The 22,650-nt window shown below is 33.7% G+C and overlaps 1 protein-coding gene across 1 annotated transcript; it reads right to left on the bottom strand.

Moving 5' to 3' along the window:
- Nucleotides 1–12,799: 12,799 nt before the first annotated feature.
- Nucleotides 12,800–22,121, bottom strand: LOC147065103 (DC-STAMP domain-containing protein 2-like). Its single transcript, XM_085956931.1, has 6 exons — nt 21,879–22,121; nt 21,137–21,287; nt 15,502–15,636; nt 14,593–14,749; nt 13,337–13,504; nt 12,800–12,966 (listed from the first exon to the last, which is right to left on the bottom strand). The coding sequence occupies exons 1-6, from the start codon at nt 22,070–22,072 to the stop codon at nt 12,800–12,802; spliced, it is 972 nt and encodes a 323-aa protein (XP_085813057.1). The 5' UTR covers nt 22,073–22,121.
- Between the last annotated feature and the right edge of the window lie 529 nt (nt 22,122–22,650).

Here is a 22,650-nt window from a genome sequence, read left to right as displayed (position 1 = left end):
TTCGCATGTTAAAAGCTTCAGCGAGGAATCAGTCAACAAATTAAAGTTAATAAAGACTTCATTCAGTGTTTCAAATTCAAGAGAATTCGCTAACGAAACGTCAGATTGGGATTCCGCCCATAAATCATAAGATCTTAAATAGTTATCAACCTATCCATAAAATAATACATCCATGCTTTCGGCTCTCAAACATCGATAGTATAAACAAAGTCGCCGCTACCATTAATTATCCATTTTAAATTTATCATTTACTTATAACAAGTTAGTGACCGAGCTTTCTTAAAATTCCTGGCGTCATTATGGCGCCCCTGTGCTTTCACAGAACCTCGGCGCCCGGCGATCACCCTATTCGCCCTACATACGGCCCTGGTTGAGAGACAATAATATCAAGACTTAATAGGTTTTGATAGTTAGATTACATTATTTTGCCTAAAGATAATCTTTTCGCCGTTGACAAAGCATTATTTTGAGATTATTCTCATCTGCCAGTAGGTTTTTGGATTATCCGCTTATTGCATTGTGCCATGTGCCTTAATTTTACAATAGGTATTAGGTACCAACACGCGGTGACAACACGCGGACAAAACAGAACATGATAAAACAGAACAGCCAGGGGAAAAATGAAACATTAATTTTCGTGGAATCTATTTATTAATTAAATTTTAAACGAAATACATATATTTATTTAATATTAAAAAAAAAACAATTTTTAAGTGAAATCATCAAGGTATACCTATATACTTTCATTTTTTTCACAATACCATTATTTTGAAAATAATGCATTTTTTTATATACAGGGTATACAACATTGTATAATCTAATTACTGCATGTTGGCCATTTGGCGTAAATACCTCAATTTATCTGTTTGATTTTGATAATCATGCACGACTATTGCCACTCGATTACTAAGTGTCTCATACTTTTTTTCTATAACTTCAAGGCGACCTGTGTGAGCACTAGCTAATAATAATCGGAGTGCCGGACGAAATCAAAAATCTGTCTCTCCTGTAAAAAAATTACGCAATCGTAACACTTTTTTGAATTGCGCAAATTTTGCAAGGGAAACAAAAAAAAACATTTTTTTGTAGAAAAAATGGGTTTTGTCTCTACTGTGAAAAATTGCGGAACCTTAACACTTATTTTGAATTGCGCATATTTTGAGAGACACGAGAGAGACAAAAAAATCATACATTTTGTAAAAGTTGCGCAATTCAAGATAAGTGTTGTGTTGCGCATTTTTTTATCACTCTTAATTATTTTTCGGGATTTCGGCCTTTGGGATTCCGGCCAATCGGGATTTCAGCAATCGGGATTTCGGCTTTCGTGATTTCGGCCTTCGGGATTTCGACCCAAACCCATCCTAAGCTTGCCGGCAACACCGAGTTCAGTTTATTTGAGGCTTTCTAGCGATTAGTAATGCAGAAATTAGGTATATAATTTGATTTATTATCTCTGCTATTAAAAATCTATCAACATAATAGAGATAGGACAATTTCAACATTAAATTTTTATTTTTCCTGAAAGGTCATAGTTATATTTATCGTTGTTCTGTTTTGTCACTGTTCTGTTTTGTCATGTTCTGTTTTGTCATGTTCTGTTTTGTCATGTTCTGTTTTGTCGTGTTCTGTTTTGTCTTCTTCTGTTTTGTCATGGAACCCAGCAAGCAACTAAAATGCGATGATGATTTTTATTACTGTTATCACCGTAAAACCAGAGCCAATAGAAGCCATGAGCGTCGAGCAGTGTTGCCAACCGTATTATAATTATAGTTTTTGTACTATAATTTTGGTCCGCGTACATTGTACGATATAAAACAGGTATAGTACGCCCAAAATACTATAATTTTGAATATCGGAAAAAATGTGTAAAATGTACTAAAATTTCGATATTTTCGTTCGATAAATTGGTGCAAAGTACTATAATTTCGCAATATCAGAAGATTTGGAGAACTTTGAAAAAAATGCTCGAAAAAGGTAAAAAAAATCCCTTGACTTTGGTTTAAAATAAAATTTCTAGAATTCTGCGGTAAGCATTTTTGGCCGGAAGAGGTACCTAAATAAAAAGGGGTCTCGGAGTTTCTCAAATTCTCCGTTATTTTTTTTTCTGAGAAACAAAAAACAATGACAACGCGTACTATATTTTTCCCCCAAATACGGTAATTTTGGAGGCTCTGTACTATAATTCCACGTTCAAAAGATGGCAGCATTGAGTCTGAGTAATATTATATAGTAATCAGTGTTGCCAACCGTACTATAATTATAGTATTTGTACTATAATTTTGGTACGCGTACTATGTACGATATAAAATAGGTATAGTAAGCCTAAAATACTATACTTTTGAATATCGTACCATAATTTAATATAAAAGTACTATAATTTCGCATTTCTCATTTCGCAATCGAGTCAAATCGATCAATTTGGAAATCTGCGGCCCGTGGCGAAATATTTTTCCTAAAAAAAACGAGTTGACTCTGAAAAATCGGGAAACTGCGGCCCGCGGTGAAATATTTCTACAAGCCGACCATGAAAAATTGGGAACCTGCGGCCCGCGTTGAAATATTTACACATTCTATTAAATTCTTCGTTATTTTTGTTCTGAGAAACAAAAAACCTATACATTTTCAACTGATGACAACGCGTACTATATTTTATCCACAAATACTATAATTTTGGAGACTCTGTACTATAATTCCACTTTCAAAATATGGCAACACTGATAGTAATAGAGTCTATGGTAATCAGTGTTGCCAACCGTACTATAATTATAGTATTTGTACTATAATTTTGGTCCGCGTACTATGTACGATATAAAATGGGTATAGTACGCCCAAAATACTATAATTTTGAAAATCGTACTATAATTTTACATAAAAGTACTATAATTTTGCACTTGCCATTTCGCAATCGAGTGGTCTTCGGAAATTTGGAAATTTGCGGCCCGCGGCGAAATATTTTTCCTAAAAAAAACAAGCCGACTATGAAAAATTGGGAACCTGCGGCCCGCGACGAAATATTTCACCTAATAAAAACGAGTCGACTGTAAAAAATTGGGAAAATTTTCATTTTCAACAGATGACAACGCGTACTATATTTTATCCCCAAATACTATAATTTTGGAGGCTTTGTACTATAATTCCACTTTCAAAATATGGCAACACTGATGGTAATAGACAACACGCAAGCAAAAGTCTGACAGTTCGATTGTTGATAATAATACATAATATTACTGACGACGGAATCAGTGGATTTTGAAAGATTTCAAGGTATTAAAATCTATTATATTACTCCAAGCTTCGTTTATAAACCTCTATTGTGTTCGTCTTGTCATTTTTATGAACATAGGTGGGTATTTTAGGAACTTCTTTCCTGCTCCACTGTAGATATTGTACCTAGTAAAGTTATCCACCACACACTACGAACACCACAAAGTTGCTATTCCATAAATATAAATTTTATATTGAAAAATATTGGGTAATTGTGCCGCAGATGCCGTCATGAGCTTTTATATATTTTTTTTACGAATACAGTTTATTCCATGTAGACAATTATAATAAATACCTTTTTCTGTCTGCTCATAGGATTTTCGATCCAATAATGTTAATTGAAAATTTGACATTTTTATACATCATTATCACAAACTAAGATTATATTAGATAATATTAGGTTGGGGTAGGTTAGATTAGGCTAGGTTAAGTTAGGTTAGGTTTGGTTTGGTCTAAAAAGAAAGTTATAAAATCTCATGACGGCATCTGTGGCACATTTACCAAATATTGTGATAAAGATACACTATGTATTCCATAATATCATTTTTGTGGTCTTGGTCTATTGAGATCCAAAGCCAAACCAAATCCTAATACAACCTAAGTACTTAATTATCTAAGACTGTTATGTTTTTTAGTATGATTTAGATCCCATAAATTATGACCGCAAAACGATATCAGTAAAGTGGGGTTTTTAAAAATAAGAAAATACATTAACCGATATCATAACCACCAGATAGATACCTGTCACATTGATTAGACAACGTAATAAAATACATTTCCTTTAAAATTTTCAGAACCAAAGAAATACTACACAATCAAATTGAATTTTGTGTCTCGCAAACCTAAGAAAACCTGCAATTCTATAAATTCCGCATCTATAGTGTGACACGATAATCTTAAAAGATGCCAAAAACATTAGTGGGCCAGTCCCGGGAGATAATCTACGAAGTCTTCAAATATATGACAGACGAAGCCGAGTACGGGGTGAAAAATATCAAGCAAGTGCAGAATAGAGTTGCCGCTGCCACCAACATCTCTGTTAAAACTGTCGCTAGAATAATCCATGAAGGGAAAGCGCTTGATAAGCAGAAAAATAAATCATTTGTCACGCCGGGCTTGGTTCGAGTAAGAAAACAGTCGACTATGGTGCAAAAAATTGATGTGCAGTTTCTGAATCGAGTGATACGAAGCTATCATGAAGATCATCAGGAATATCCAACATTTACGCAGCTTTTGAGGAAACTCAACTCGGATGGTGATTTCACTGGATCGAAAACAACTCTAAGAACCATTTTGAAAAAATTAGGATTTAAATTGGCTCCAGTAGGTAAAATTACGGTTGTTTTAGAAAAGAAAATGTCGAGTCCAAGTAAGAAAAAGAACACAAAAAAAAAATTAAAATCGGTTGGAGTTCCGCAAGTGAAAAATATGGAAACAGTCGCGCAGACCATAAGAGAAAATGTAGACGAAAAATACCTTCAACAAGATAGAACTGACATAGACTTAATAATGGAAAGGAAACAAAATGTTGTAGAGCCAATAATTAAACAAGAATTAGAGATAGAACATACGCCACAAGAATCAAGTGTAGAAATACACACATTGGCTGCAAAAGAAGAAGTAGATATTGAAATATCAAATATTAAGCGTGAACTTGATGTAGAAACTTTCAAAGAACAAATGGAAACATTTGATTCAGATTTGGAACCTATTGTTTTTAAACTTGAACAGTTACATAACTATTGTGGATCATTGTAAACCCAATGCAATGGGATTCAACCAGATATTATGGAAATAATGAATGGCGTAAAGATACAATATAACAGATTGGTGAGGCATTATGATGTAAAAAAAAAAAATGAATGGAAACGTCAGTGAAACACATTAATTGAATGCTTTAAAATATGCATTTTTATATCGACAGGATTCTATCTTGAATGGTCTTAAGAAGAAATGGTCCAACTCCTACATAAAGTAGAAATAGAAAGTAAGTTAATCGATCTCGAAATAAAACAAGTCTAAGACCAAACTATTAATTGTAGAAAGATTAACCTTTTTACTGCTGGTAGGTGTATGTATGGCGGTACCTTGCACACCGCGAATTTTATTGCAAAAATAAAAAAAAATAAAATCAATTTACGTTTCAAGTGGTAAAAACGAATTCTGTTTCAACTCTGAGTATGTGACGACTTTCCCAATATATGTCGTTGTGTGTTGAACATTTTTATATGTTTAATATAATTGATTTACCCCCCGTTTCCCGTTTAAAGCGGGACGTCTAAAGATGTAATTTTTGTATGAGTGGCGTTCCGTTCACGGAAAAGTTCACATCTTAAGACGTCATTGGCAGCCATCCGGTTAAAATAGACTACCATTAAAATATATTATAAGGAGATGTACCATGCCCATCAATCTGCGCCACAATCACAAGTACGGCGCGGCTGCATGGAATTTATTATCTGCATTCAGTCGCAGTCTTTGATCGCGCGGTAGATTTATAGGCGTGCAATATGTCTGCATCCCTCACAATGCAATATCTCCATGTTCGAACCTTTTGTGGTTGTATCTAGCCGTTATAATGTGTGACGGGCCTAAGGTTTCTCGTAGTACATACTCCAATTTCAAGACATTTTCAATATAAAAGGTACGGTGGTACCGTTTTACCATTATTGGTTATTGCGCCTCGAGGGGGAGCTCTGACTCCCTGGGCCCCTCAGATGATGGTTACTTAAACCCTGACAGCTAAAATTATTAAACATGGAACATGCTTTACCTACTGATTCTCTGAATGCTGATTGTCCAAATTTGTAAGAAAATTTATTTGTCACAGTAACCGAATCCAAAGGAAACAAAATGTAGACTACTGAACGTAAAGATCGGCGCGCGTAAGTAATCGGGGCGGGGTGCAAGTCTATAGTTATTCTACGTCTATTTTTCGTAATGCTTTTGTGTCGGAGATCATGAGTAAAACATGCTCCATGTTAAAAATTACCCATGAAGTGCTTGCTGTTATCTTTCATATCTAAGAATATATATCGTCACCTCAATACTATAACTAGAAAATTAAATTAAATGTAGGCTATAATTATTATTTAAAATAAAAATGGGAAATTGTGCTTGTCTAATTGGGAACAATTAAATAACGTTCAATTGAACGAAAAAATATTGTAGATATATTATTTTATTTATTTAATGTATTTATGGTTTAAAGTTATCTAATATTTTCAAACACAAAATTAATACGGTTCCCATTAACTTCTGACTTAGTTTTATGATTTTGTAGAGAAGGAATCATATACAATAGCTATCTCAAAAACAGTGAAAATCAATATCTAGTTGTACTATTGAGGTGATGATATTATATAGATATCTCAATTCTAGTGTGCATTCAATTACTATCACTAATATTTGTGAGTAATTATTTAAAAACTAATAATTGATTAAAAAAAACAAATGGTAACTGAGCAGGTGTGTAAATCCCACCTTGCTGGCTTTTTCTTCATACATTCCCAAGTAAACACGGGAACCTCATTAATTGAATTAACTTCAGTTTCATAAGTTTTTTTGGGCAAGAAGTTATGCCTTTCGTTGTCCGTTCCATCTTCATCGTCAGTTGGTATATTATTGTCCGGGCTACTTGTGGATTGCCCATCGTTGAATAACTGAAAATTCATAGTATAGTCACAAGAATCAAAGAAATACTTATGTATTCAAGTCACGCAGACAAAACTTTGAAATTTGTATTGTTTCTATAAAGAAATATATGCATTTTTTCTAAACTTAAAATCTCATGTGAATTAGATATTTATTTTATGTAAAGTAATTGGTAAACAAAGAGAATAATTCCCAACCTGAAGCTCTGATTTCCAATTTTCAATTGCCAGTTTCAATTCAAATTCCCTTTCAGAAGTGTCTTTAAAATTTTTAGAATACCCAGGTTTTCTAAAAGTGTTAAGAATTGTTATTTTTAAACATACATTCATACATTATTACTAAATTAACCAAACTGGCATTAACGTTGTAGAACTAGCAATAACCGTTTGACATAAACTATTTTGATATTAACAATATAATATGTCATATCAGGACTGAAAATTATGATATTCTAATAAGTACAACTAGGAGTTACACTTTGGCGTTTAACAAGTCACTTAGTGGTGGCGCTATGTGTGCTTGTTTTTAAATTCCATACATTTATATGAATCATATGCGGTTTACGTGCCGGCTGATAAGGTCGTGGATCCCAGGTACGAATCCTGGGTCTGTTGGAGTCAGATTATGGACCTAATAGGCTATATTTTTCATAAAAATAAAAATCTGTTAAATCATATGGGCCTCTACTCTGTAGAGGCCCATATGATCCTATTAGGATCAGACATGGTCAAAAGAAAAAAATACATACCTCATTTTCTGCTGTATAGAAGTGCCTAAGTGGCAGATTCATGTTACCTTTTATTGCATCACACATGATTAAATGCAGTTTCTTCCCGTCACACGCCAATACCATTACCCAGTAACCAATTATTACTTACCCATTTTTACAAACTACGGTAGAGTGAAGGCGTCTGTATATTATAATAATTACTATCTCTCAGTTAAAGAGTTTCAAAATAGAAGCAGGCATTTTAAAAACGGCTAATGTGGAAGCGCTCTTGATCATTAGTGATGATTTTTCTTATGTGTAATGAATATTCTGTTGGAATAATATAATTAGATGCATTGTTATTTTACCTACCTATTATAGCCACATTTATTCATACAGCCATACAACTATTGCATTTTTGTCTATGGAAACACCAGTCCTACCAACTGAATAAAGTTACCTGTCATTACGATTGACTGACAGTTTCAAACTGTTTTTATTATTCATCTGCATATTCCTCAAAATTATTATCTGACATGATAATTTTCTTCACCATTCCCTTCCGAGAAGAGCATAATATGACCATCATAAAATGCCTCCAGACCTTCCAGCCCTCAACTAGCCTTGCATCCCGCAATCACGTTGAGTAATCAACGACTGGCGGTAAGGTACGGGGAGGCCCAGACCTCTAATGGGTTTAGACGCCCCTTTGTGAAAATTTTACGTATGCAGAATTGCCACTGGGTTTTAAAAATATAGCAATATGTAATTATGTTGATTTTTGTCACACTTTCTGACTAAGTGACATCCTTTTCGCAAGTCTCGTTGGTGGGGGATGAAGCCGCTGTGTTTGGGATGACTAGGAGGTGTAGATGAAGAGTCAGGAGGAGAGATGAGAAGTCAAGATTTGGTGGTTGCTCCGATGGATGCAGGAGCGAGTTTTTATTTGCAGCGTAAACAGTCGATACAAGACCATTATGTAACAATACTTGTGTTATTGTCCCGAGGTCCGGACTCGTGGGACAGTAGCGACTTATGCGAAACTCACTGATCGGACGGAGATTATGATTGATACTAATAGGTATTTAGACTGAGCCCCTCATCAACTATAACCCGCTAATTATATATGTGAATATTCGGTAAATAGCGAATCATTGTTGATGAAGTTTGCTATTGAGAAATCTGCTGGCCTCTGCATTATTGCACTTCGATGTCACGCGTGTAAAATATGCTGACTGGAGATGCGACTATTGTGCGATAGTTTAAATGATTTGCTAATTATTACAATGTTGAAATTATGATGACAATGCTCGAGGTCATTGACCACTACAGCCTTATCTGCTACATGGAAAACCGTCACTGATCGAGGGTTTTTCAGGGAGTCAGAAACCCGATGATTAGAAGAAGAGTTGGCTGAAGTTAATATTTCCCATGGATGCACTCAATACATCCCATTGCCTGGCATATTTTTATTTAGGTAATATTAATTCATGTAATTTTTACTCTGAAATCGTTCCAGTGGACTCAGTGTCAGATGTATCAAATCGCGTCATCTGTTTCCCAAATTTTGTGTTGAGTAATCGTTTTGACACTTCATCTTCAGTCGACATATTATCAGTGTAGTACAATTCTTCAGAAGCTAAAAATTTCAATAATACTGTATGAACTAAATTTAATTTGTATAATTGTAAACATTGATATATCTACATGAATCATTACATACAATGTCTGAACAGAAAGATGGTTACTTTTCCTAGAAAAGGTCATCGGACAAAAATCTGTAATGGTCACCCTAAAAACAAATCAGTTTTACTAGGTATGTATTTGTATATATTATGGGGTAAACATCAGACGTTAGTGAGAAAAAACCATAATATCTACAGTCGAACAAGATCTTCTTGTCAACGTGTTAAAACTGTGAACTAAAGCCCCTCTTGTTTTTAAACCGCAACGACTTCCGGCTATGTTAAACCACACATGTTAAAACTGTGGACTGGCAAGCCCCTCATATTTAGTTAATAGCACTTCGACTCCAGCGACTTCGGATTATTGCCTAGATCTTCTTGTCGGACAGTATCATAAGAATTAACGCAGTTGGACATAGGCCCTCATTACAGTGCAGATAAAGTTGTGATTATATTATTCTGCACATTGCGTACTATCACATGACGTCACAGTAAGCTGCCGTTACGGGAAAAAAGTATGTAATGTCGTTTTTCTTGGTATTTAAAATGTTATCAGACTGATGCTCCCATCCCGTAGCACATTTTGAACCTTTAAATGTATATTGTCAGTTAGCAAAATCTGCCGAAATCACCAGAACAACAATGAGGTCACCTCACGTTGTACCCCACTGCATCGAAACCTGCACATTTTCGACTCATCAAAATCGCGTGTTTTTGTTTTTAGCGGTTGAAGAATGTTCGTTCAAAATGTTCTGCAAAATGACGAAACTATAGACTAAATTGTCACCGTGACAGTATGCGACGTGCATCTCATTATAATCACAACTTAAGAGTTCATTTTTCCATCACTTTCATCTGTATTTATTTGTGTATTACGAAAGAACAAAAAATTTACGATATGATTCCGGCAAAGTAAACTTTAGAGAGAACAAAAATTATACTGTCATTTTATTTTTCACACACTTCGTCAATATAATAATCCAACAGTGCATGTATATGAAAATATATTACATAATAAACTCGATTTACCTTATATTTACAAAGATAATTTACCTGTTTCTTTGTCTTCATCTGATGAATCTCTGTAAAATAAATGATTGTAATTATTAATTAAAAATATTGAAAACAGAAGGGCTGTGAAGGAAGTGCCACCTGCTGTAAGCACTGTTTTCAGTTACCACACGGCTAAATGATATCGTGCCGAAAATGCCTGTTTCTGATACTCACTACGGCTTATTTATTATTAAATAAAGTTATTATCGCTAGAGTGACATAACTTGGATCACGATTCTCAACATTTAGGGACACGAAAAAGAACGTTGATATTGAAAACATAAAAATAATATGTATAAGTCACCTTTCTATGCTAAAATCAGTACAGCTCCCTGCGTCGTCTGATATCTTACATACAGGACATATTCTGTTGAGGTCCTCGAAACAATCGTTACAGAATCTTCCTGGACATTCGGGAGATAAACATCTGTTGAAAATTATTCATAAATATGTAATTGTTTTATTATTTCATTTCAAAATGAGCAAAACCAATCATTCACTCGTGTATTGGCATAATGTAGGTGACAGTATAGATAGCGATACCCAAGAGACGCAGGTTCGATTTCTACCGGGTGTCTTACTTTTTTTAAAAAGATTTTTTCTATTGGCTATATTTTCTCATGAGTGTTTTCAGAATTATGTATGAAAGTTTTATTAAGTTATTTCTTATAGTAATGGAATAAGTTCATATTTTATACCGATTGCTACTTCTATTGTGTACTACTTTTTACAAATCAATTATTATTTTCCGCATACTTATTTAGGTCTTTCAATTGATCACCGCAGATAATACAGTACTCTTCTATTTTGTCTTCCATTAGCCATCTCAGACAACTAAAACATATTTCCAAACATTACAATTAAATCAAAAAATAATTCGTAAGAAAGGGAAAAGATGATCAAAGCCTAAAATCACCATTTTTCAGGCAAGCCAATAATTGAAGATTCATTTTTGGACTACTTTATATGAGAACTCTAATGTTTCCGTGTGGAATTTACTAATTCAGTGGTATTAATTCGACTCATCCTTTTTCTCATGTTTTCATAGAAATTATAAAAAAAAGCGATATGTCTTGAAGATTGAAAAATGGTAATAGTTTTTCAATCTTCAAGACATATCGCTTTTTTCCTTTCGCACAGATCTTAAAAATTTTATGCATAGATTCTTAATTTATCTTGAAATATATATGTGTTTCTTACGGAATGCGCGCACCAAAATAGTCCCGAAATGTGATGCGTTCCTGGTCATGTTTATCTTTTGATAACTTGTCTTTTATTTGTCTCTTAATAATTGATAAAATGCTACCTATAAAAATAATCAACAATAGATATACTAAATTCCTTTATTGCCTAGGTACCGTATTTTAATGAAATATGAAGCAAAAATGTATGAAAATCAACCTGAAAAAATTTTGTTAGTATTTTGTATTATGTAGTTGGAATAACTACATAGCACCAAAATGATATTTTTCAGGATGTGAGATAACAACTTTATGTTACTTAATTATTCACTGCGCTTGCGTGCTATTTGAATTGCATGATAGTAACGTTCAAACAAAAATATTCAGTTAATACCGTACGATATGGCCGGACTGGAGTCACTCGTGCAACGCAATGCCACTGAAATTTGACTAAACTAAAAAATAATAGCGTATTACTGATAACAATAAAATTGCGTACGTGCACAATACACTGTAACATGATGTAAACTTTTCGAATGCCTCAAAGTTGCGTCAGTCAATATTTTTATTTTATTACTTCCAAACAGTTATCTTGTTGAACAGATCCCTAAATATGAAATCTAAATAATAAATGCTCTCTCACTACAATCACCATCATCCCTATTTGGCTTGAATTTGGCAGGGCTTAATTGAATTTAAAAAACTAACAAATACTATCTATACATTGTAGCCTCAGTTCAATGAAAACAAATACGTTTGACTGACGTGTGCACTATTAATGTTGAATCTTAACAGCCTACTTCCACTGTTCGCCACTGGTATCTACATAATATAATAAAGCTAGGCTTATAGTTGTTGCAAAGACTTATATCAATGGTGCACTTTAACATTCTGTTACTGTGCAATAACCATTAAATACCAACCAATATCCCTATATGTATTTCAACGTACTTTTGATTGACACTATTACACAAACCTTCAATAATATAACGACTAAGTCTGAGCAATGGTCTAGTTCTCAGAGATTTTCTATCCATAAAATGAATCAATGGATACCACAATTTAATTTATACCCCTGCTATTATGATGACATAAGCAATATGATTCACAAATTAAAATATGTATCCAATGGTATATTCTGTCAAGTTTATAACTATTGTTCAATTAATATACAAATATATAATAATTTGCAATCATGCCAAATCTGTGGTTTTTTAATGTCCTTATAGTATTGTTTGCATAAGCTCAACACATCACAAGTACTTGAATTCCTCACTTCTCCTCTTCAAGATGTCATGATAAAGCCACAGTGCTCTATGATGTGCTCGTTCAGGATAATAGTGTGACATCACAAGGTGACGCACTCTCAGACCATATGGTTCAAAAATGGCTGAAATCCAGCAAATCAACAGAATGTAACCTAAAACATTCAGTTATAATTTATAACTGTAACAGTTTATTTCATGTGCCGTTATATTATTTAAGGCCGCATGCATACGACGACCACTTGTCGATATGACAGATCGTAAGGCAGGTGTTCATTACATGGTCCGTCTAGACATGAAGAATCAGTGCGTAGAAATGCAGAGTTCTCGCTGTAGATGGAACTATGTGCGATAAGAATCGAGTGGTGCAAACGATATTCCACCAACTTGGTGTGGGAATTGTGAAGTACATTGCATCGATTCCTCATGTCCAGACAGACCGTGCAATGAACACCTGTCATATGACCTGTCACACCCACAAATGGTTGTCGTGTGTGCATTGCCTAAAGTGTGAGAGACGTTTACCTATTCTCCTGTAAACTTGATAATTGGGCTCGTTCGGAATTGGTAAGCATGATTTGGGATCAAATTTAACACTGGATACGTTTAGATTTAAGGAATCAGCCATAGAGCGGTGAAGATCAGCCAATAGGCCGTCTCCTGTGACTATCATTTCAATTCCTCCGGTGGACACTAAGACAATAATACGGCGGTAAAATTCATAGACATTTATTAGGGAGACTAAAATAAACTTTAGTGAAACGATACTGTTATGAGATATATTAAGTTACGTTACATTGGGGTAAGATTATTGAATCGAGACGCATAGTCTATGGCGAACCTTTTTACATAGGCGTGCCAAAATTTACCAAATATTATTTTTCGACTGTCTGACGTGCCGAGCATGGGGGAAAAAGTAGGTAGTATTTAAAAATTCTATTAAAAAATGATGGTGTTCTAGATACCACTCACAGAACATAGCACACATATAGCTATATCACTTTTTTCAATTACACCATACATTTCGGGACACTAATTTTGAAACTGACAGAATTACTACTACTAGCTCCACCAAGGTTTTGTAAGTATCTTATTTGGTACATCCATTTTTGTGAGTAGAAATGAAATTGTTTGTTTGGTTTGGTAAATTACTTAGTTTGGTTATTTAAGCTCAAATTGACACCAGAATTGCTTCGATCAGATGAGGCATTCTTTCGCTACAGTGGTCTCAAACATTGTAAATCGATCATGATCATAGGTTCGCAGCGCGGCTCGCTCGCCGCCTGGTGAGGTTAGTGGTAATATTATATGTGGTGCATAAAGTCTAAGAACCGACCTATACAATTACAGTGACATTAAACATAATGCTTATTCTTGAAGAACGTCTTATCTGCCAGCTATTTTTTTATATGATGCGATCTGTCATTTATGCGTATTTTTTTCTCTTCAAATAAAACATTCGCGTGCCATGCAAAATCATCTCGCGTGCCACTAGTGCCATAAGTTCGCCACCACTGGTCTATAGACTTATCATTTATTATCCCCCCCAATAGAATCTTACACCATTTGGATAATTAGTAAGATAATTTCAATTTAATGAGTGAGTTGAAGGTAAGTAAACAAAAAACACGGGAGACAGAAACCGGACAGCTGGGATCTAGGGCCACAAAGATGCACTTTTTGGTGTTGCCACATGGCTAAAAGATAATCGTACAGAAAATATTCTTCCTCAACTCGCTACACTGTCAAAGAAATCATATTTTTTTAACCTGGTATATTACTCTGGAGCATCCCGAAAGTATGGACCAAGTCCATCACCCAAAAGAGGCAATAGTCGGCAACCATGTGGATGGCCATTTTGATCGTAGTCAAAATCAAGAAAACAGCAGTCTTAAGTAGACTTAGTTTCTCACTTCTAATTAACCTCACAGATGTCGCCTGAAAAAACCAAATGAATTTTGATTTTGGTACCTACTTATATAATTTTGAAAAGCTTCAGAAACATACCTTTTTTTTAAATCCTAGAAGACATCTTGGACCGAGTGGGATTAAAACACACATCATTCACTTACTGAGTGAGAGCTTTAATTCAATTAAGTGTCATTACAAATAATTTCTAATAACTTGTCAGGTTAAAATTACGCCAAAAAATGACTACCATCTTTGTAATTTAAATCAAGGTAATGACACTACTAACTTGATTTATAAATCGTCACTGTTCTGGCAGAAAACACTAATTCAAAAAAATGACATATTGAGTTAGTACCAAAATGTTCCTTATTTCAAACTTTACCGTCTGGAAACCTTCTTAATAAATAAACAGTCTTTATTTTAAAGTCATCTTTTTTACGATTACTTAAAAAACTCACATGATAGACCATTATTTCAAACATTTTAACAACTTCAAAGTCAAATTACTCAAAACTAGTATTCTCCAGTTAGTGTGTTCTGCCAGAACAGAGACGAAATAGTGTAAGCAATAATCCAATTTTTTTTGTGAACCTTGTGTTTGTAGTACATTATTATTTATTTACAATATGATTTTTAAGAATTCTTAAATCATATTTATATTTTCATTAGATACCTTAATGCATTTATGCGCATAAAATATTTTCTTTACATTCTGTTTAAGAATGGAAATTTCTTTATATTGTATGGAAATTACAATTATGTAGTTACGATTGGCTTACAGGTATATAACGTCTCCTCTCTCTTTTGTTTAGTGGAAATATGGAAATCTTTGACTTTAATGTTCTCTGTTCATCAATGTTCTTGAAGTCACCGGTGATGTAATTATTGTCAAACCGATCGCTTGCTAAAAACCTCTGACGATACCATATAACTCTGAAAAAAACTTCAGTCAGAAGGAAGCCAAGGATCAAATACGGCTCTGAACTCAAATCACAGTTTTAATAGGTAGTATTTTAGTGAGATAAAAATCATTTTGAAGCCTACCTCAATATGAGAAGTAATGCAAAAATACTAAATATGGCTCCAGTTACGCTAAATATTTTCTCAAAATTCTTGGTTGATTCGACCAAGTCTTTCATGACTTCTGATGCTATCTGCCGGCCAGTTTTCGAAGAGTTTGTATCGAATTCAAATGAGTGAGAGACATCCACAGAGAAATAGAGCATATCTTTTGTACGATTTGTTAATGCATCCAACTCTGAACAGAAAGTAAACATTACATAAAGACAAATGTACAATACCACAAACTTATCTGAAGGATTGATGGGGGAGGCACAGTCAAAAACTACCCAATCAAGACTCGCTACTCGACAGAATCCGACATTCGAATAACGTATTAAAAATGGTAGTTCGTAGTTCCATTTTTGACCGTTCTTCAGATAAGTTTGTGGGACTGTAGAATCGACTCGACAATGGAAAGAGTTTTTGTAATATTTTATATAATGAAATTGCTTTAAATCATTCTTAACGCCATGAGTTAAAATCATGAAATCTATGTTGTAAGCGTGACGGGCTCACTACCTGTTAAATTCACTACAGGAGGCTGACATCAGTTAAAAAATCTCTTAAAATAAAAATATAGGAAATCACGAGTACTCTCAATCTACTTTCTGAGATAATTCAAACATATCGAAGACAAAGAAAAAATCTTAGTATTCAAGGTACTTACTAATAATACAAATATTTATCAATTCATAAATCTTACTTTCCTGTATAACCTCAACCACTTTATCATCGATGACGTCGACCAACTGGCACATATAATCGGCTACTTTTGCAATGTGACACAGTGCCTGGGCTGTACTTGACGGCTCGCATGCCCAAAGATACTCCTTGGGTACCTTGAGGGTACAGTTTTTTTTCGATACTTCAAGCGACTTGACGCAACGCTCGTAAGGCGTTCCGAGTTTCTCATTGCAAATACCCACCACCGACGTCAGCCATGAGAATGCAGAATTAAATATTGAAACTAAAAAGAAAGAAAAGAAAATATACACTACCCTGTGTCATCAACAAAATATTTGAAAAATGGTTCAAAACCTTACTTTTTAATATAGAAATAAAAATGAATGTAAGTTATCGATGGTGCAGATCACAAACCTTCTATGTCAAATTTTTCGATTTTGACTTTATGGTATCAAAAAATCAACAAAAATTTAACGGATCTGTTGAACTTTACCTCATATGTCAAAGAGAAATATAGCCCAGTTTATTGATCTTTTAATTAAAACTCCTATGTCATGTTCATCGTATTATGCTGCACAAACCTCCTACATGATGTGAAGTTGCTGCACATTGCTTCTATATCAGTCCATTGTATGAAGCTATCAATGAAGTTTTACAAGCAAAACTATATACAAAAAGATTTATTAGAGATAAATGGGTTTTAGGTCTATGTTTTTTATAATATAAACCCAAATAATGAGTTCCTGAAGTAGAAAGATCATGCGATTAGCATTGTAAGCAAATAAAAATCAAGAATTTTCGGTATGTACAAACCTATACTTTCAGATTCTGTTCAAGATAATGAAAATATTCTATCGACTGAGATAATAGGAAGGCATATATTATCAATGATGTAAAGAGAAACAAAAGCAAAGTGCATGGAAACGAAATATATCTGCAAATAATAGAGTGAAAGAACAGGAATATCCGGACCGAGTTAGAGACAATATTAGTAAAAAAAACATACTGTAAAAATAAAAACAAACGAAAGCTTGGTCCACGTTGCATCTCACAAGCATGTGTTTCAAGAAACTCGGGAATTTCGACCACTTTTGGTTGGATATGTCATGTCCACAGAGAAAATCATACGTTTCTTTACTAATAGATTGTATAGACCCCAATCAGAAGCTATGTAAGAGCTCTGGATGTATGTAGAAGGGAGTATATCTATTACTACCACTTAAAGATAAAAGAGGAAAGAAAAGAAGTTTTCCGATAAATGTTCTGTAAACTTTCACCATACGAGTTTAGAGTGCTAGAAATTGGGCTAAGAATGCCATTCACGGGATACCAAAACCAGCAGTGCAAGGACAATGAGCGAAATGTTGATACTAAGAAAAGATATGCTGCAGAATTTATCGATTCACTGCCAAGAATGAAGTCACATTACTGCCGTAGGGATCAATTAACACTCTTTCTTGAACCAATGTTTCGTTAGAAAATGGGTCTTTATTGAGTTTACAAAGATAGATGTAATGAAACATCAAATACATAAGGCATTATCACAGTGTACATTTGATGAAGTTCACTCATAAGAAGACTTAGAAGCTCCGACATTTTCATCTCTTGATTAATCACCTAACGAATCTCATATTAAATTAGAAACCAGTCCATTTAAATATTGAGCGATGGGTGCGTGTATCGAAATAAGAACAATATTCTTGCAAAGTTAATGCACTCCTCGAATTGGCAGTAAAATATCAATTCGAGATTACCTACTCAAAAATACTTGGAAGTTGGACACACGTAAATGGAAGGAGATTCTTTACATGCTGCAATCGAAAGAAAATTGAAGAACAGGGAAATTTATCTGCCATCTAAGTATGCAGTGGCTACTTGAAAAGCCATAAATATGTCATTTCCTTATAGAGCGCACTATGTAACTCATGATGTTTTACTTAACTATAATGTTGCATTGATTCAATACAACCATTATAATAAATTCAATACAATGCAGTTCCACCATGAATTATTGATAGTTAATAATAAAAAAAGTAACTATAATGGACTAGTGACTTCGATACACGTTGGTAAGACTAGAAACAAAAAAGGGGATCCAATTGTTAACGTTGTGTCACTTGGCTTACCTTCCAAATGGGAAAATCCAGTACACAATTAATTTTAGTCATGATCTTAAAGAGCTACCGAGACGACCGAAGATCATAACAGTTCCAATTGTTTATCCAAGATTGCATGGTTCAAATAAAAATATCGGCCAACAAGTTCAAGCACCTTCAGGAACTAAAATGTCCAAATCCAAAGGACTGTCACCATTTTTATGACTCTTTACCACATTTATAATTTAAATATGTTAGAATTTAAAAAAAAAGCTTCATACATAACATAGTGTGGTTTGATTCTGTTTTGTTTATGTTTGGTCATTTAAAAACATGTACATTAGTTAAATATACATTATTTTTTATTTATTAATTAATTATGCAGCCATTCAATATTTAACTCCTATGTCACGCAAAGTGTTTCATTATTTTTTAAATAAAACTAATTTGCTTTTCTCATAAAATGTAATGTAAAGGAAAACCTCCTTTGTCAAATATTTCAACAAATCTGAGTGCACAATACTTCTATGTCATGATAAATGTAATACGGTTTATATTAGTTATAAATAAAATTATACAATCATTAGAAAACACAAAAACATTAGACTTTGGATATTTTTTTTTTAATAAAAGTCTTACATTATCAAATAAATCAGTTTAAACCTTCCCCTGTAAAATCCCATTTTTTGACTAAGAAGGTTTGTGATCTGCACCATCGTTATGCAACATTATACCAACAATGTAATGCAATCACAGTTATAATCATCATTTCTGACATTAAAACCCTTGATATTTCTCCTTGACCTTCTCAGAAACTTCTTCCAAACAGGGCAATTCAGTGCAGACTGACGCTTTCCAGTTTCTTAGACTGAGTACCCTTAAATCTCCTGTGGTGCAGTTTAGCTGTTCAATTCTCTCAAGGGATGCATACATAGTCGGCCTTGCTGAAAATTCCTACAGCATTATGTGCATGTGACCGATCGAGCGCTGTCTCTGCATTTTCATATGTTATGTTATCTTTACTCTATCTATCACTGTACCTCGATCACCAAATTTTCTTTTCATTTAATAAATATATCAATAAATTTCTTGACTGTCAGGGCAGCCAAACAAAATTAGCGCATGTATGCGCTCGACTTTGAACTCCTTTACTAGCCAAGATTGAGTATTTTGGATGCTTTGTGTTTGGATTTGCTAAAATATTTAACATACCTAAACATCTTTTGGAATGACAATGGAATAGCCATAAACATAGTAAAAAAATATCGATATCCCGCTATATTAAGGGCTTTTTTTGATGTTCAACATGTGTGGAAAATATTCACAATCTGTCAGGTACTACCATTGTAATAATATATTGCAGGATAGAAAAGATTGGGCCAAAAAATACATCTACTTCCTGCTTCCATGAATTTAGTCAAATATCTACATATTTGCATTAATAGCTATTTAAATGAAATGAACAAAAATGCTTACTAATTTTCTTAACCACATTTTCAATTGAATTAATTTTGCTTTTAAGTTTATTAATATTTTCTTGTAGAGACGTCACCATCTTGCTGAGCGAGTCTTTGATGGCGTAAAATGGCTGTTCAATCGCTTTTTTCAAATCGTGACCGGCCTCTTTTAGTTGCTCCTAAGAAAGCAAAATATTACTACACAAAGATCATAATGGTATACACTTTTATTTTTCAGGTTTTGTGTGCATTCATAGGTCTAGCACCTAGGTGAATAAAGTGAGACTATAAAAGGTCTTCAATTTATCGTTCTTTCAAAATTTTCAAGAGAAATAAAGAAAGTATTATTCGCCAAAGGTAAATATAGGACGCTACATACATAATATTATTATCTTCGAGGACTGCAGGCAAAGATGTCGTAGAGTTGTAGAAACCTAGTATACATAATCATTCATAGAGTGCACAATTTTTGCACATTTTGAATTCTGATAGTAATCATAAAGCAACTATTAAAATATATCTTTGTTTAAAAGGTTCTATTCCTTCAGCGAGTTTTCTCACTCTATGATGACGAGGTCGACAGGCCGCATATACAAATTTCACAAGTTGTCTTGTCCGTCTTTAAACTCAAATTACTAGCCACTGTCAATTGATTTGCATAATCTAAAAAAATTAACACACAGTGACATCTGTTTGAATAATTATGAAATACTAAGCCACAAATTATTGGTATTACAGCGATTTTAGTAAGGCTTCGCTCTACATTCAATGTGTGTCGTTAAAAATTTGCAGCCTGTCAGATACTGCCATAGTAATATTGTGTGAATCGTTGATGAATATTATGTAAATCATCGGTTATTTTCGGAATCAACTATAAATAATAATTTTTAACCAGTTGTAATCTATCACATCAATTTATGTAACAGACTTTTCTTCTGATAAAGTAAACCTCAGTCAACAGATCAATTCATTATTGTAATTACTCGTTGCTTACCGATTAAAAATTAAACGTAACAGCGTTAAAGAATCACCAGGAACATCAGCTCCATCAAAATAATTTGAGATTATGGACCAAGAGACATCTGGCATGAATATAGAAAGAGTTTTATACTAACCCGGTTGCATACCAGAGATTCTGAAAGTCTGCCAATGTTCATTATAGTGTTTTTGGTAGGCCCCGTTAGTGTTATTATGAGAGCATATGCCAAAAGTGCTTGCCTGCCACGCTTTGAGAACAGTTGGGGTAAAGTCAAGCATACTAAACATCTGGAAATGGATTATGATCAAAGACGTTATAGGAAACCTTGTTCTAGAGTAGTGATGCATAACCCGAGGTCTGCGGGTCTCATGTGGTCCTAAATGACAAGTACCTACTTCATCATCAAGTGTTTGATTGAATATGATTGACAGGGTTGATACTAAGTTCCATCGTGTGAATTGTAATAAATAAAGATCACATGAATCTCTCTAATAGTAGTCCAAATTCCAAACTCGATTATGTTATTTTTTTTATGACCAATTGAATTATTGATTTTTTCAAATAGATGATAGACTTTATTAATTATTAAGATTAAATCTCTTTTTTAGTTCAAGTCAGTTTCGTAGGTGAGCATATGAACACCACACGGTGCTTCCAAGAATCCCAGTTGCTAGCCTCTTATACAATCATAATAGGTATAGTTTTACCACGTAAATGCCAGTTCTATCAACAAATATAAAATGAATACTTATCCCATGATAACAGTTGTTATGAAGAATAAGCTTTGATTTATATTATGACCTATATATGATTACATAATATTATGAAAAGATATTATTCATTTTACCAATTTCCTTAGCGCCAACTTGTAAACTCACCTAAAATTTTCACTAAAAACCATTCCAATTACCAAAATGACTCCTAATAGAGTGCATAGGATTGCTGATACCAATACAGACATGCTTAACTCATATACCATCAAAGCAAAAATGAAATATGTGAAAATACAACCACATATTACATATAGACAGCTTCGTAGCATCCAGTTATGAATACTTCCCTTGTTTTTCATTTTGCGTATAAAACTTTTTGCTGTAGGTCTTTTTTGACTGACTTGAGAGTCACTTTTTAGTTTTTGAAAGCTGTTACATTTGAAAGTTTCCTCACTGCCATCTGAATCCATTATGACGTTGATTTAAATACTTTTAGTATTTTTAATAATGACTATATCAACTACAATAGGTAATGCTTATTCAATATTTATCAGGCATACATTATTTTGTGATCTCTTATTTTATTGACATTTGCACCTTTTTCATATTGTTATTACTGTAATATTAATGTCAGATTCATCATATTATATTTTGAATATGGAAGAAAATCATTATAACTTTTTTTTATTTATTTATGTATGGCTAATTAATTTTCACAGTCTGTATACTGTATTCTTTCGACCATGTCCGATCCTAATAGGATCATAATATGGGCCTCCACAGAGTAGAGGTTTGTATTAACAGATTTTGTTTTTTACGAGAAATGGATGTCAGCCACTTGCTCAACCTATTAGGTCCATACCCTGACAGACACAAATTGAAAAACAATATGTGTACTTGCCAGACCCAGGATTCGAACCTGGGACCCACGGCGTTG

The sequence above is a fragment of the Rhyacophila brunnea genome, unplaced genomic scaffold (genome assembly GCF_057557595.1).
Source record: "Rhyacophila brunnea isolate RB1 unplaced genomic scaffold, BYU_Rbru_1.0 scaffold_6, whole genome shotgun sequence".
Classification (NCBI taxonomy): Eukaryota; Metazoa; Arthropoda; class Insecta; order Trichoptera; family Rhyacophilidae; genus Rhyacophila; species Rhyacophila brunnea.
Note: the sequence above shows the minus strand (reverse complement) of the source record. Positions and strands in the feature narration are given on the sequence as shown.

What these genes read in the sequence shown, in the direction of transcription:
- LOC147065103 (XM_085956931.1), bottom strand. Translation starts at nt 22,072, where the DNA reads ATGAAAAACAAGGGAAGTATTCATAACTGGATGCTACGAAGCTGTCTA. An exon ending in GTTTTTAGTGAAAATTTTAG is followed by an intron (nt 21,288 to 21,878) that starts GTGAGTTTACAA and finishes ATCCATTTCCAG; the next exon opens with ATGTTTAGTATGCTTGACTT. An exon ending in TACTTTCGGGATGCTCCAGA is followed by an intron (nt 13,505 to 14,592) that starts GTAATATACCAG and finishes TTATTGTCTTAG; the next exon opens with TGTCCACCGGAGGAATTGAA.